The sequence below is a fragment of the Aspergillus puulaauensis genome, chromosome 5 (assembly GCF_016861865.1).
Source record: "Aspergillus puulaauensis MK2 DNA, chromosome 5, nearly complete sequence".
NCBI lineage: Eukaryota > Fungi > Ascomycota > Eurotiomycetes > Eurotiales > Aspergillaceae > Aspergillus > Aspergillus puulaauensis.
The window spans coordinates 963,840-978,594 of NC_054861.1; the positions used below are offsets into that span (position 1 = coordinate 963,840).

Below are 14,755 nucleotides of genomic sequence, written 5' to 3' on the forward strand. Positions count from 1 at the left end.
AACCGGCATGGCTCCCGAGGTCCACTTTCGTCATAGTTATGTCCTGGCCTCCGAACTCGGCCAGCGGGAAATCATGCCCCGCGTTTGATGATAGGGAAAACCAGCGACCCCAAGTTCTGTAGAAGAGGCCCATACTAGGTATATTTGGTTGTTATTATCAATTACTCATTTGCGCATTGATTGAACGTGATTGATTTGGCAATTTGTAGATTTGAGCTATTCTATCTAGTAGTATCTACATTTACAGACCCTTGGCTTTCTTCGCATCGGCAAGGGATTCCTTGAGGGCTGCGATAGCTTTCTCAACGTCACCGCGGGCGGGGTCTGTAATGCTAACGCCCATGTGTCCGAAGCGGATGTACTTAGTTGCAACTTCCTTGTGCAGACCACCGGCGAAGATGACGCCACGCTTCAGGAGGCCGGGGAGAACATCAGGCGGGGTCAGACCTTCGGGGAGCCAGATTGCTGTCATGGCGTGAGCCTGGTTCTCAGTCTTGGAAGCTAGCTGCCGCAGGCCAATATCGGCGACGGCAGCCTTGACGCGATCAGAGGCTTGGCGGTGGGCCGCGAAGCGCTCTGACACCGGCCGGGCTGTGATCTGGGATAGGGTGGTGTGCAGAGCGTGGACGAGTTGGGTTGGAGGGGTGGCGAAATAGGAGGGCTTGAAGTTTTCGTAGTTCTGCATGATCGGGATCCAGTTGGCCAGGGAGGAGTAGTAGGAGGATGGCGGGGTCTTGCGGGCCTTGAAGGTCTCAACTGCCCGGCCGGAAAGCATGAGGATGCTGAGACCGGGAGGGCAGCCGATGGCCTTCTGGCTGGCGGTTAGGACCACATCCAGATCCCATTCGTCGAAAGCAATCTCCTCGCAGCCGACACTGCACACGCCGTCCACGACCACGAGAGTCTGGGGGCTGACCCGGCGGACAACCTCTGTAACCTTCTTGATGTCACTCAGGACACCAGTGGACGTATCGACATGGGTAACTGTGACGACCTTGTATGGCTTCTCCTTCAATGCTTGTTCAATAGCTTCGAAAGATGGACGGTCTCCAATTGGCGCCTTCAATTGTGTAGCGTTGGCCCCGTATGTTTCCAAGCAGGTTGCGAATGAGTCGGCGAAGTAACCGGAGTGTAGGACAAGAGCGTTCTCGCCCTTCTCGACGAGGTTAGAAGCCACAACGTCCCAGCCTAGAGTACCGCTGCCAGAGATAACAAGCGGCTGAGCTGCGGGGTTTGTAGACTGGAAGAGCTTCCGGGTCATAGCCAATGTCTCTCCAAAGGTCTTGACGAAACCGGGGGCAACATGGCTCTCGCTAATGATTCAACCACGCATTAGTTCAGCCTTGAAGAGTCAAGTGTAAAGACGAAAACGTAGAATAGACTCACGCATAATGTCCCATGGACTGAAGAACAGCATCATCGAATTCGATGGGGCCCGGAATGAGCAGGGTGGGGTGAGGGGCTTGAGTCGACATTTTGGCAACAGGGGACGAGGAGGGTTGAGACTGAGAAGTTGAAGAAGTATGGAGCGGGGGAGCGGAGCGATCGGGTGGTTTATATTCGACGTCGTCGGGAGTCTGCCCGTTCCTTTCGGTCGAGAATGGGGTGTTAAGTTCCGGCAGCGGGAGTCTCTGATCCAGGTGTCTGGAGATCAGGCTCAGGCGCTGCGATGCCTGTGTGGGCGCCAGAGTTTCCCGAGGGGTCGGCTCTCGACGGGAGAGCCCGCGGGGAAGTCGACTGGATTGATGATGTAGGAGTGAACCAAATCAACCAAGGGCGCGATCGGGGATCGCCGGAGTGTCTGGTCGGCCCGTTGGCTTTCACAGGCAAACTGATAAGTGTATTGATATAGATGTGCACCGGGAGTCTACTCTCAGATGGAGAATCCAATTGAGGTCTGCTCTGACTTCGTCTGATGCTGGCTGTCTTAAATAAGGAGACTCCAGACGTGCCCGGCTCCAAGTCTCCAACTGTTTTTCTTTTTTTCTTCACCGGCGACGTGTTTTTCCAGGCGTCTCAAACGGGCGGAGCCTACCGTCTCGGCCGGAAGCAGCCAATTGCTAGGTAGAGGCTCAACGGGTTCCCCAGGATATCGAATACCTATGTAGTATACAGTATAGTCCGTGGGCACTGCTTTTATTGGCTAGACCGCTGACTTGACTCCCAATCTACTGCAATTATTGAACGTAAAGGGCAATGGAATTGTATCATGTAGGCGCTGTTATGGTGCGAGTATTTCTCCACCACGAACATACTCCAACTTCTCAGTGAAGCAATTCAAGGTACGTCTCAGGTATATTCTGTCTTCCCAGCCTTTAAACACTTCATCCAGTCAAGAACTCAAACGTAGCTTAAGAAAGTCTAGATACTCTGTAGGCTGGAACTTATCCAGATCGGGCGGCGGTTTAGGGCTCAGGGCTTCAGTCTGACGATCAGACAGACCCAGCTTCCCCGCGATAGCTTCACCGTTATCGTTAGGTAGCAACCAGTCTAACAGCTGCATGCCAACAAAAGTTACCCATTACTTTTCGACACTCCGCGGGAGCTTCTTACCCACAACCTGTTAAAAGCACCCTCTTGGAATGCGCCATTGACCCATTCGCTCTTTCCAGGATGACCTCGCGCCTGGTCCTGGTCATTGGTGACCTCTTTATCCCTGACAGAGCCGCCGTATGTGACCAAGTCTACTGCGCCTGGTACTTAATAATATTTGCTAACATGTAATCCTCAGGATCTGCCAGCAAAGGTACGCCGCACAGACTCGCCGGGTCACGTCGTCGTCGGCCACCTCCGCCTCCCAACGTTCTCTTGTTGACAGTGTCGCAGTTCCGCAAGCTCCTCACACCAGGCAAGATCGGCCAGATCCTATGTCTAGGAAACCTTACAGATCGCAACACATACGAGTTTCTCCGCCAAGTTGCCCCGGATCTCCAATTAGTCAAGGGCGATTTCGATGTCGACTCTCCTAATCTCCCTCTTTCGAAAGTTGTAACGCATGGAAGTCTCCGGATCGGGTTCACTCATGGCCACACTATTATCCCGTCGGGCGATGCGGATGCGCTACTTATCGCTGCTCGTCAGATGGATGTAGACATACTGCTGTGGGGTGGTACTCACCGTTTTGAAGCATTCGAATTGGAGGGCAGGTTCTTTGTGAACCCAGGGAGTGCAACCGGAGCTCTGAACACAGGGTATTGCCCGGAAGGAGAGGAACCAACCCCAAGCTTTTGTTTGATGGATGTAAGTCTAACCGATTGTTTGCCACACACCCGAGTTATCCCTAGTTACAGGGACGACCTTTCTGACATCCAGATAGATCCAAGGTGATGTTCTGGTGCTGTACGTTTACCAGCTGAAGACCGATCCCAACGGCACTGAGACAGTTGCCGTCGAGAAAGTTTCTTATCGCAAGAATAGCGTACCATCCTCATGAGCCGATCCTCCCCATGCTCCCTCTGTACATATGCTATAGATACCGATTCTGTTATGACCATTCAATGCTTATTAATCAATATTTACTCTCGCCTGATTCAATTCTGTTGCCGATAGTGTATTTATTAGCTCTGTTTTGTACTACTCTGTAGTAGTGTATGTGCTCCGCCTGTTTCTTCGTTTCTATATAATGCCAAGAACCGGTGATGATCTTTCTTCCAGACTTGAAATGTTTGAAAGCATTAAGAGTATATTTTATGGGCTTCAAGTGTGAATAATCAAACAATTTATCATAAACAATATATTAGAAGGCAGGGGTGATTTTGTTATGTCTTATTTACTCCTTCAAAGAAAGTGATGCAATAGTTGGAACCCCATCAACGGGCCTTGGGTAGAGCTGTGATGACAAAATGCACTAGACCAGAAAAAGAAACAGTGGCTTCGGTTTCGATCTAACTCAAGCATCACATTCACAAGGATCTCTCTTCTTTATATTTAATCACCAATCATTTACCTTAAATACTCGGTCCGTTTTCGCTCGTTTGAGTTGGGCTTTACTCGAGGTCTGCTGTTTGGCTAGCGTTCACGTTAAGACATTTTACTGCCGGAATCCGCTACCAAAAACAGGTGGAGAGCTTCCGCTCCCGCACACGCTTCATCCCAAGACACCTGACTCGAGAAGAGAAAGGCATTGCCTGTTCCATATACAACAATGGCAACAGAAGAACATGAGATCAAGGATGAGCGCCTGGAGGCCACTCACGAGGAGGGGGGTGACGATGAGGTAAGTGATTGCTAGGCTCTATCGTGAAGCGGGCGCGAACAAGGAGCTTGAACTCAATGCGCGCCCCGGTTCGCCTTCGCTTGAGAATCTTTCTCTGGTGTCATTAAATGTTTATTATTTCAAATTATTCTTTCGAGTATAGGCTAATATGTTCCCTCTCTGCTGTAGGAAGAAATCGAGGCCATGAAGCGACGGGTGGCCGAAATGGAATCCGAAGCTGCCAAATTACGGGAAATGCAAGCTACACTCGACGAACAATCCGAGAGCCTGAAAGAAGACAAGGAGGATATCGATGCCCGGAGTATCTTCGTTGGTAATGTGGACTATGCTGCTTCCCCCGAGGAAATCCAGGCGCATTTCCAGAGCTGCGGCTCAATCAACCGCGTTACAATCCTCCTAGACAAATACACAGGCCAACCCAAAGGGTACGTACCGCGTCTCGGAACTACACATACAACTGGATTTTTCTGTTCCCAGATGATCTTCTTTTAAATGCGGAACCACGCTGACTTGATGACATAGCTATGCCTACGTAGAATTTGCCGAGCCTAGCTTGGTGGCGCAGGCTCTTGTCCTGAACGAGAGTGTCTTTCGCGGCAGGAACCTGAAGGTAAGCAGACATTACGGTTGAGGTGGACCCTTATTATTACTGTGTGCTAACGAACTATATACAGGTAACGCCCAAACGCACCAACCTTCCTGGTATGGGCAGCCGGGGACGCGGTCGAGGCCGCGGCCGGGGATATGGCCGAGGAGGCCCTCGTGGAGGCTACCGCGGCGGCTATCGAGGCCGCGGACGAGGCTATGCACCTTATTAATTACGTCTCACGCGCACCTTGGTAGGATACAAAGAAACGCGCCAAGAAGTCTCAAGCGGACCCGTCGATCAGCAGGAGCACGACAAAGGAAGCACGCATTCAGTGAAGCTTATGGAGTTGAAGGCGGATCTCTGCATCGAACTTATCACGGAAGTCTTCTTTGGAGTTTGGGTTGGGCTGTACTACTGTATGTTAACCGTCCTGTCCCAGCGACGTGGGCAAGATGGCGGAATGGATTATCCGATGTCTACTATCCTCTTTATCCTGAACTTAAGACCGGCAGCTAAAGGCTGGGAGAAAAACGAGAAACCACCATTTGAGGGGGATACATAAACAGACTACCCAAGTAGGATTTGGGTTTTTTTCGGCTTATATCTGCGCGGGTCGTACGTTGTACCATTAGATCAAACTTTAGGCTGCCATTGATAGCATTCGCCCGGATCGCGGTTCCTGGCTGAGATAGAAGATTGCAGATTTCGGCTCTCGTATCCCGCGTTGTTGGTAAATCCGTAAATCCGCCAAGTATTGTATAGAGTAGACTACGTAACAACATCATACGAATGAATGCTTTAAGCCACAGACTGGGGCTGAGCCGGGTATCTGAGTGTCTTAATGCCGTGAATAAAGATATGGGGAAGTATCTGACTCGATCGACTCGATTATGGTTGTAATAATACTCCGCACACGCGCTATAACAGCCGGGGTTTTCCTACTTGTCGGTCGAGAATTCTGTTGCCTTGGCCGGTCTGGATCTAATGATCTATAATAGGAGCATTGCAGGAGTCGTCATAGGGAGTTCATCTTGGCTCAGACTCTGATCTCATTGAAAGGATAGACAGCGAGAAAAGAAAAAGTAATTAATAAAATCGCAGGCTCTTGAAAGAGCGATCACCGATACAGGGACAGTCCATAAAGACATCAGGTAGTCAACTAACTTAGTCGGCAGACAGTACCGTATGAAGTAATCTTGACCACCACCCCCCCGCCTGTGACACTGTTGGTGAATTTACGAGGATCGCGCACCTGCAGGCCAACCCTGTTGTGGCTTTCTTTCGCCTTATGAATTTTTGAACGCCTGTTTGAAAGGGCTCGTATTAATATTAATAAGACCCCTCATTTCTCGCCACGGCCACAGCAACAGTCAGCCCGAGTCGACCACTTTGCGCGTTGTTCCTCCCGATCGAGCCCCTCGCCTCGTCCTGATTGGCCGCCGCAGCACAACGTCAGGACTTCCAACCCATCCGCCTGCCACTGCCAGTGCTGCAGCGACCTCTTGCTCAGCCCCAATACACGGTGCAAGTACAACCGCAGTCTCGCCGCGCCTCAGTCGACCCTCAGTCCATCACGTTCCTCTGCCCGAGTTGGTCTTCGACATCTTCAACTTTCTCTCCTCCAATCCACCCACCGCCCTTTTTCCCTCCCTCCCTGCTCTTCCGCCCTCCGAGCCACCTCCGGACCTCTCCCCTCGAAGAACCATCGCTATCACCGGGCGTTTCCTTCTTTGAACAGTGGTGGATGCGCACGCGGCAAATCGCTTTATAGGCTTGCCTTCATCGGCCCTCTACACCCCTAGGCGTGTATAACCGACTGGACAACATCAGTGCAGGATGGGGTCCAATCTGCCTGCGTGAGTTCCCTTGTTGGATGATCTGGCTTTTCCCACCTTTCGGAATCATCCTCTTTCCTTTAACCGCTGTATTACTTTGATACTAACATCGAAACATTACAGCCAACCGAATCTGAGGGTTACAAGTAAGATATCAACTATTCCCGCACCACCTATCGAGGAATAAGGCCCAGCCATACTGGATGTTGCGGATAAGATACTGACTGACCATTGCTTTTGATAGTTATCGCTGCTGACGGGTTATACAAGCGCGATGTTTTTCGTATGTCTCAGGTGATGACTGGCTGTCTATCGAAGCACCGCTAACGCTTATCATCTAGGTCTACCCGATCCCTTCTCCGTGGCCACCGTTGGAGGTGAGCAAACGCACACGACATCAGTGATTAAGAAGACGTTGAACCCGTATTGGAACGAGATGTTCGACCTGTGAGTTTTCCCGCTTCCAGTTCGACTCCGCGGGTACTAATATATTTGTAATACTCAAGACGGGTCAATGAAGATAGCATCCTCGCAATTCAGATATTCGATCAGAAGAAGTTTAAAAAGAAGGATCAAGGCTTCCTTGGCGTGATAAACGTGAGGATCGGAGATGTTATCGATTTGCAGATGGGGGGTGATGGTAAGTGATGTTCTTTACCAGCAATCTTCGGGCTGTCAGCGATGTACATGCATATCTGCGGCTCTTTCGGAATGTCTCTCGACTGACCTTGCTTCCCTGCGGCGTTTGACAGAAATGCTCACCCGAGACCTCAAGAAATCCAATGACAACCTTGTCGTGCATGGAAAGCTTATTATCAACCTATCGACTAACCTCAGCACGCCGAACACTAACCAGGCGAACGGCTTGCATCGAACACAACTCGGTCCTTCGACATCAAGTGGACTTGTTCCACAGGTTGCACCAACCCCGTCGCTACCCCCGGCTGGCCCTAGCTCCGTCGATCAATCGGCAACTGCATCGAGTGCATCTTTGAACCCGCAGCGTGTTCCGTCGACTACCCGGCCGACCAGTCAGCTTGCCCCTCCCAACGGTGCACCGCCGATCCCTAATGGACAAGGAGCTCCGCGCCCCAATCTCAGTTCATTCGAGGATAACCAAGGGCGACTGCCAGCTGGCTGGGAGCGACGTGAGGATAACCTGGGAAGAACCTATTACGTGGACCACAACACTCGGACTACTACCTGGAACAGACCATCAGCCAATTACAATGAACAAACGCAACGTAACCAACGGGAGGCTAACATGCAGTTGGAGCGGAGAGCACACCAAAACCGAATGCTCCCCGAGGACCGGACTGGAGCCAGCTCACCCAACTTATCGGAAAGCCAGCCACAAGCTCAAACCCCACCAGCCGGTGGTAGCGGTAGCAGCAACAGCAATGTGGTTTCCATGATGGCGACAGGGGCTACCACTGCAGGCACTGGTGAGCTTCCACCTGGTTGGGAACAGAGGACCACTCCGGAGGGCCGGCCGTATTTCGTTGATCACAACACCCGCACCACGACCTGGGTCGATCCGCGACGGCAGCAGTACATCCGGATGTATGGCCAGAATGCCGCTGGCGGTAACACCACCATCCAACAGCAACCCGTTTCTCAACTCGGACCACTACCTAGCGGTTGGGAGATGCGTTTGACGAACACAGCTCGAGTGTACTTCGTTGACCATAACACGAAGACAACTACGTGGGATGATCCTCGCCTTCCATCTTCGTTGGACCAGGGTGTTCCGCAGTACAAGCGTGACTTCCGACGGAAGTTGATCTATTTCCGGTCACAACCAGCATTGCGCATCATGTCTGGCCAATGTCACGTTAAGGTTCGCCGGAATAACATTTTCGAAGACTCATACGCCGAGATTATGCGCCAGAGTGCTTCTGATTTGAAGAAGCGTCTCATGATCAAATTCGACGGTGAAGACGGCCTGGACTATGGTGGTCTTTCTCGGTAAGCATTAGCTGTAATATTCCCTTGGGGTTCAATCGTTGCTAATATGTGTTAAGTGAATTCTTCTTCCTCCTTTCTCACGAAATGTTTAATCCGTTCTACTGTCTTTTCGAATACTCTGCGCACGATAATTATACCCTACAGATTAATCCTCATTCTGGTGTCAACCCGGAACATCTGAATTACTTCAAGTTTATTGGGCGGGTTGTTGGTTTGGCGATTTTCCACCGTCGCTTCCTCGATTCGTTCTTCATTGGCGCTTTCTACAAAATGATGCTGCGGAAGAAGGTGTCGTTGCAAGACATGGAGGGAGTTGACGAAGATTTGCATCGCAATCTGGCGTGGACTCTGTAAGTTCCCGCATCTAACCCCCCCCTTTTTCTTCCAACATACCTTCTAACCATCAACAGTGATAACGACATCGAGGGCATCATTGACTTGACCTTCGCGGTCGACGACGAAAAGTTTGGAGAGCGCCGTACAATCGAGCTAAAGCCTGGTGGTGAGGACGTACCAGTGACTAATGAGAACAAGCACGAATATGTCGAGTAAGTTTTGTTTTCCTCCAAGCTCCTCTCATGAGCAAAGCTGATATATGTAGGCTGGTTACGGAGTGGAAGATCGTGAAGCGAGTAGAGGAGCAGTTCAATGCGTTTATGTCTGGTTTCAATGAACTTATTCCGGCGGATCTAGTCAACGTGTTCGATGAGCGCGAGCTGGAATTGTTGATTGGAGGTATTGCCGATATTGATGTCGATGACTGGAAGAAGCACACAGACTACCGCGGCTACCAGGAGCAGGACGAAGTCATCCAGAACTTCTGGAAGATTGTTCGCACCTGGGATGCGGAACAGAAGTCTCGCCTGCTTCAGTTCACTACGGGTACATCTCGTATTCCAGTCAACGGTTTCAAGGATCTCCAGGGTTCCGACGGGCCAAGACGATTTACCATCGAGAAATCTGGAGACCCAATTGCCTTACCCAAGTCGCACACATGGTATGTCTTTTGCGCAAATCCCGTACACCCTTTTGTACGTTCTTCACTAACCATTGCCAGTTTCAACCGTCTTGATCTTCCACCGTATAAGACACATGACACTCTAGAGCATAAATTATCTATTGCTGTGGAGGAGACATTAGGATTCGGGCAGGAGTAGATATTGCATTTAAGCGAATTTTTCAAGGAAGATTGCACATCAATGCATTCAAGTCTCCAGACAGCTTCACTCAGATCGCCTCTAGACGACGCGAGGGGGGTTTCATACCTCAAAAGTTCCCAACCCCTCTTTCGTTGGTTCTATTCCGAACGAAGCACTGCCTAGGGTCATGCCATACCCGTCGAGTCCGTCTCTATCTATCATATCGTTTCTCCCTTGTTTCTTTTCCCACGGTTCAGGTAGTCATTGCGTTATTCCCCGGTCATTCTTTTTGAGGAGAGCAGGACTCACGTTGAGATCTTACACACGGGCACATGGTATTTTTTTCCAGCTTTGATTTATCGATATTGTTAACCAGGCTGTGGTGGACTTGTATATACTTGTATTATCTCTAAGAACATGGACGTCTGCGTGCTTTGCTGCCTTTGTTAGTGTCGATATAGTAACATGCGATGCGAACACTAAAGTTCTTTTAACATTTGCTTTTATTATCTAGTATTATTTAAATTGACCAAGCTTATAAATATTAATGTATACACTGAGTGCTAGCCTGGTGAATCTAGGGCTGCTTGCCGTGCTGGTATCATGTTCCCATTCTGGAAAAATATACATCGGCCGCCTGGCACCAACCACGACTGTACGGTATGTGTCCATTTATCAAAACGGCGGAGGAAGATCATTTGATCATAAAAGCACTAGTGGAATCTCGCTGTCATTTTCTATTGCTTTATATGCTAACACCATTGGTTGTGCAGATAACTTCTCTCCTGTTATGACTTACTGCATGAGTGTATATACAAAGAGTCTCCTTAAATGACAGTGCAAAGAAGCGACCCCGCAAGGGTTAGATCTCGTTAGTAGCATATATAGGTCACGGATTCAGAGCAACGTGCCTCCGGTAATAACACTGGTTGTAACACCAGCCAAAACGCCGTTTGCTAACTCGTTGGCAATGACGCCCATCCTGCTCTTCCAGCTCGTCTTCTTTCTCAGCAATCCGCTCACGGAACTGCCTATCCAGTACCTCAATCTTCTCCTTCCACGCTTTCTTTTCGTCGTTGTGCATCTCCCGCATTGACTTCCGGAGAGCCCTTTCTCATTTTCAGCCTTGGCCATCTTCTTTTGAATCTCGGCCTCAAGGCCTCGCAATTCCGCAGCATGGACGGCATCGGTCTTAGCAAGTCAGCTCTTGCGATCGTTTTCCAAGTCTCGCAGCTGCCGCCCATGCTCTCGTCGGGCTTTGTATAGATCACCCGCAACGGCTATCCCAGCCTGCGTTTCACCGAGCGCCGTCCCTTCATCGATAATCTCTCGCTGAAGACTAAGGGCTCGGGCGTAGCTGTATGTGTCTATTGAGACTGTGCCTACAGCAAGAAGCCGTTAGATACCGTAATGGTATAAGAGGTGGTGGGAGACGGACAAGAGTACAATTCATGCCCAACAATAACATCCTTCCCTGTACAGCGCGCAACAATGGTACTCTTTCCCGGCCTTGTCTTCCCAGCAACAAGGAAGAACCTGTATTGGGGAGCAGGCTTGACGAGCCCCGTGAAAAACGAGAACCGTTGGGCTTGGTCGGCGAGTTGTTGCGCAGTGGCGTTTAGGGCGTCCATGACCATGGTTGCTGATGAAGGCCTACGAAGTCTTGCAAGACGTTCGAGAGGCAAGTAAGGAGCAGAGAGAAATTGAACATGAGCCAAGGGTAGTGGGCGAAATATCACTTAGTAACTAAGTAGACTAGCTACATGATTCAATTCTAACACGCAGCTCAGGCTTCCGCTATATCAAAGACAGACCAATTTCCGGACAGAGCGAGGTTGAGTGCGCCCGGCCTAACTGCGTACTGCGGAATCTACTGACTTCTGACCCCTCACTTATACCGGAATGATTCGTGAAGAAAATGGAACATGAAGCTTTATCGGCCTTTGGCTCGTTTTGGCACCCTGTCAAGGCAACGCTGAGCACTCTGTCTGCTGAACATTTCCAGTCGGGGAGCAGGATATAGACAGCCTTGTTCTTTTTGGTCCCCGAGAATCACCAGTTCTCTTGAGGGGACAGCTGATAGCCAGGACCTTTTGGACTCTACATTTACACCGAGAAACTATTCTTATCCGCGGCCCTATCGAATCCGTCACCTATAGTGTCTCTACCCAGCGAGTCCTGATCACATCCGACGGGGGTTCTCACCGCGGTGCTAGAGGGATGGCTCCTTTTATAGGTACTCGTTCGTCCTTACGAAGTGTTGTGGGGAGCGCAGATATAGACAACCAACGCTCTTTGCAGAGCTTCCGCGGCAGTGCATCTCCTAGATTAGTCAAAAGTAGGGCTGTTTGTAAATGGTTCCGTTTACCGCCAGCCTGACATGCTATACATATCGAATGGCGCTTTTATTGCTGTCATGGGTGTGACGGCATCGGGAAAGAGCTCGTTCATCTCAGCTTGCTCTGGGAAGTCAGTGAGAGTCGGCCATCAGCTTGAGGCGTGTAAGAAAAGATTATTTCTCTCATGAAGCCTGACAAGGTGGAAAATCAAGGTGGAAAATATAGACGAGCAACAGCAACGGATTGGGGAGGGGGAGGCAGAACTCGGGGAGCAGCTGCGGCAGAGAGAGGAAGAGAAGAGAGAGAGAGAAGGAGGAGAAAGCGGCGCAGGAGAGGGAGGAGAAGCAGAGACGAAAAAAGGAAGAAGAAAAGAGAGAAAAAAAGAAGAACAGGCAGAGTCAGGTCCAGACGCCGGCGCAACAGGAGACTTTTGCTCCGTATAGCTTGACACTTGCCAGCGGTTATTTCATGTGCATCAGCGGCAAAACAGCTAAAACGTATGTCATTTTTTACTCTTCACGTACCTATTGCTAATTCTTCCAGTGCCATCACTACGCCAGCCTCAGACCTGAGATCGTTGGTGCTTCTTAAAGCTGCTAGCTTAGGCGACGCATACAGCGGGAATACTATGGTTTGGATTGCTGGCTACTCAGAGGGAACATGGCGTAACCCTGCTATTATGGGACGTTATTCTGGAAGCTAAAGTCAGCTATAGAAACTGGTCAAGGGTTGGCAACAATCTACCTCGCAGAGCAATGGAAAACACATAAAGGCTATAGCCATGGGCTATGGGGGTTCCAATGCCATTTCCTATGGTCTTTTACCAACACGAGCGGGAGAAAACTAGGCCTTAAGTGGAATCTCAAAGGATAATACCCACCCCTCAAGGAATTTCTTGACGGAAACAGTCAGACAAGAGGCATTTTGGTCTACTGGCCTCTCTATCCTATTTGCAGCTGGAAGGCTAACACGCTTCCCAGGCAATTACGCTCGACATGGTCAGTGGACCTGATTTCATGATGATATATATGGATGACGAAGAGACTTCAATGGTTATGTTAGTTTCATGCAGTGAGTGTCTTTCGAACTACAGCATGCAAAGCATAATCTCGGATTGGTGGCAGAAATCACAGCTAAAACGCAATTTAGTCTGCTGGAGGATATATGATCCCGGGGAAGAATCTTGCTTTGAAACGGATTGTGTTTTTGATATACCCGTTTGTACATCTTCGTATCTAGAGAAGAAACAAGTGAAAGAATTGGATACGGTTTATCCACTATAAAGCCTCTAAATTGCCATTGAACTATAGCTTTCCCGCCAGTAGTCGGCCTATCTGACATATCAACAGTGTCATACCACTGTGTGACCGGTCCAGTCGACGCATCCAGAACTTGCTTGAACTGGCGATTCCGTCGAGTTTTCATGTTTGCTTGACGGGATTGTACTCGATTGTCCGACTCGGTCATTATGGGCATTTCTTGAAATTCTGGGAGTTCAGTTAACCACTGGAACCCGGTGAACCCGGTGCAACAGTGTACTCGACAACTAAGATATTCTTGTTAATTCGAGACTTGACATAACATATATTATGAGATCACAACGTAGATGGCGAGATGGTTATATGGCTATTCACTGGTGGCTGATATAGTCACCCAAGCCCGTTTAGCTTCATAGAACCATTCAATTCCTCCTGCACGCTTCCAATATTGCCCCGGACAATAGCCTCAAACGGACTGGCCCCTTATCGGTGTTACTCTGTCCGTGTTTATAAATTCTGTTCCTGATGAACAGGAAGAGCTACTTTTATTCTTTCCAGCCCACCCCCCTGCGCACCGTTCCGTACCATCAACCTCCTAGGCTCGACCCCCACAACAATTGAAGTCAAGATGCGTTTTGTTTCAGTGCTCTCCGTCCTGGCTTCTGCCTCTGTTAGCGTCCTTGCACAGGGGACTGCAACTACCACCTCCACCAAGACAAATGCCGCAAGCAGCTGTGATGCCCAGAAGTACGTCTCCAACACACTCAATACATTCTACTCTACACCCAGACTAACATCACACCGATAACGCAGTATCCTCGACGCCTGCGTGGACTCCATTCAAGAGCAGGTCGACGCCTGCGGCCCGAATGAATGGGATTGTCTCTGCGAGCAAACCAACAACATGCTAACGTAGGTTACCTACCTTTCTGTTACAGCACCCGTCTAACTCAAAAAACTGAGAACAGATGCTACAATAACTGCCCCAACGATGGCAGCCGCACCGGCATCCAGCAGCAAAGAATCTCTTACTGCAACGCTGCAGGCCAGCTCTCGTCTAGCACCACGCGTCCAGCTACAAAGACCGCGACTGCGACATCGTCTGATACCGATGCTTCATCGACGAGCGATGGAGCTGCTGCGTCGGCGACGGCGGACGATGCGGCGTCGAGACTGGAGATTGGACTGGGGGCAGGGTTTGGGGTTGGACTGGCTCTTTTGGGTGGGTTGGTGTAGATAAGTTTTGATACTGGGGTTGGGGCGGATTGTATCTGTTGGGTGATGGTGGCAGGGGAGCCTGATGTAGTAATAAAGGCCGTTAAACTATAAATGACAGATCTTGTTGAACTGCCTGGATGATCCCTGTCAAAGTCGAGACGGTCAGTGCACAGGACAATGAAACTCAGGCAC

General features: G+C 50.0%; 6 protein-coding genes across 6 annotated transcripts; 4 read left to right on the forward strand and 2 right to left on the reverse strand.

Annotated features, from left to right (window-relative positions):
• Nucleotides 1-241: 241 nt before the first annotated feature.
• On the reverse strand, nt 242-1,475 carry APUU_50367A (alanine--glyoxylate transaminase; the record flags this gene model as incomplete). The annotated part of the gene is made up of 2 exons (XM_041705356.1): nt 242-1,313; nt 1,387-1,475. The coding sequence occupies 2 exons, from the start codon at nt 1,473-1,475 to the stop codon at nt 242-244; spliced, it is 1,161 nt and encodes a 386-aa protein (XP_041557850.1).
• Nucleotides 1,476-2,613: 1,138 nt separating this feature from the next.
• VPS29 (vacuolar protein sorting-associated protein 29) lies at nt 2,614-3,433 on the forward strand (the record flags this gene model as incomplete). Its single annotated transcript, XM_041705357.1, has 4 exons — nt 2,614-2,670; nt 2,732-2,746; nt 2,827-3,240; nt 3,317-3,433. The coding sequence occupies 4 exons, from the start codon at nt 2,614-2,616 to the stop codon at nt 3,431-3,433; spliced, it is 603 nt and encodes a 200-aa protein (XP_041557851.1).
• Nucleotides 3,434-4,144: 711 nt separating this feature from the next.
• Nucleotides 4,145-5,034, forward strand: SGN1 (polyadenylate-binding protein; the record flags this gene model as incomplete). Its single annotated transcript, XM_041705358.1, has 4 exons — nt 4,145-4,216; nt 4,385-4,641; nt 4,739-4,826; nt 4,891-5,034. 4 exons carry the CDS (start codon nt 4,145-4,147, stop codon nt 5,032-5,034), a joined length of 561 nt encoding a protein of 186 aa, XP_041557852.1.
• Nucleotides 5,035-6,641: 1,607 nt separating this feature from the next.
• On the forward strand, nt 6,642-9,765 carry APUU_50370S (NEDD4 family E3 ubiquitin-protein ligase; the record flags this gene model as incomplete). Its single annotated transcript, XM_041705359.1, has 10 exons — nt 6,642-6,661; nt 6,764-6,786; nt 6,885-6,923; nt 6,982-7,087; nt 7,147-7,280; nt 7,393-8,608; nt 8,665-8,958; nt 9,019-9,156; nt 9,210-9,605; nt 9,666-9,765. The coding sequence occupies 10 exons, from the start codon at nt 6,642-6,644 to the stop codon at nt 9,763-9,765; spliced, it is 2,466 nt and encodes an 821-aa protein (XP_041557853.1).
• Nucleotides 9,766-10,947: 1,182 nt separating this feature from the next.
• On the reverse strand, nt 10,948-11,384 carry APUU_50371A (uncharacterized protein; the record flags this gene model as incomplete). The annotated part of the gene is made up of 2 exons (XM_041705360.1): nt 10,948-11,129; nt 11,186-11,384. The coding sequence occupies 2 exons, from the start codon at nt 11,382-11,384 to the stop codon at nt 10,948-10,950; spliced, it is 381 nt and encodes a 126-aa protein (XP_041557854.1).
• A 2,834-nt stretch (nt 11,385-14,218) lies between these two features.
• On the forward strand, nt 14,219-14,581 carry APUU_50372S (GPI anchored serine-threonine rich protein; the record flags this gene model as incomplete). Its single annotated transcript, XM_041705361.1, has 1 exon — nt 14,219-14,581. The coding sequence occupies one exon, from the start codon at nt 14,219-14,221 to the stop codon at nt 14,579-14,581; it is 363 nt and encodes a 120-aa protein (XP_041557855.1).
• Nucleotides 14,582-14,755: the final 174 nt, after the last annotated feature.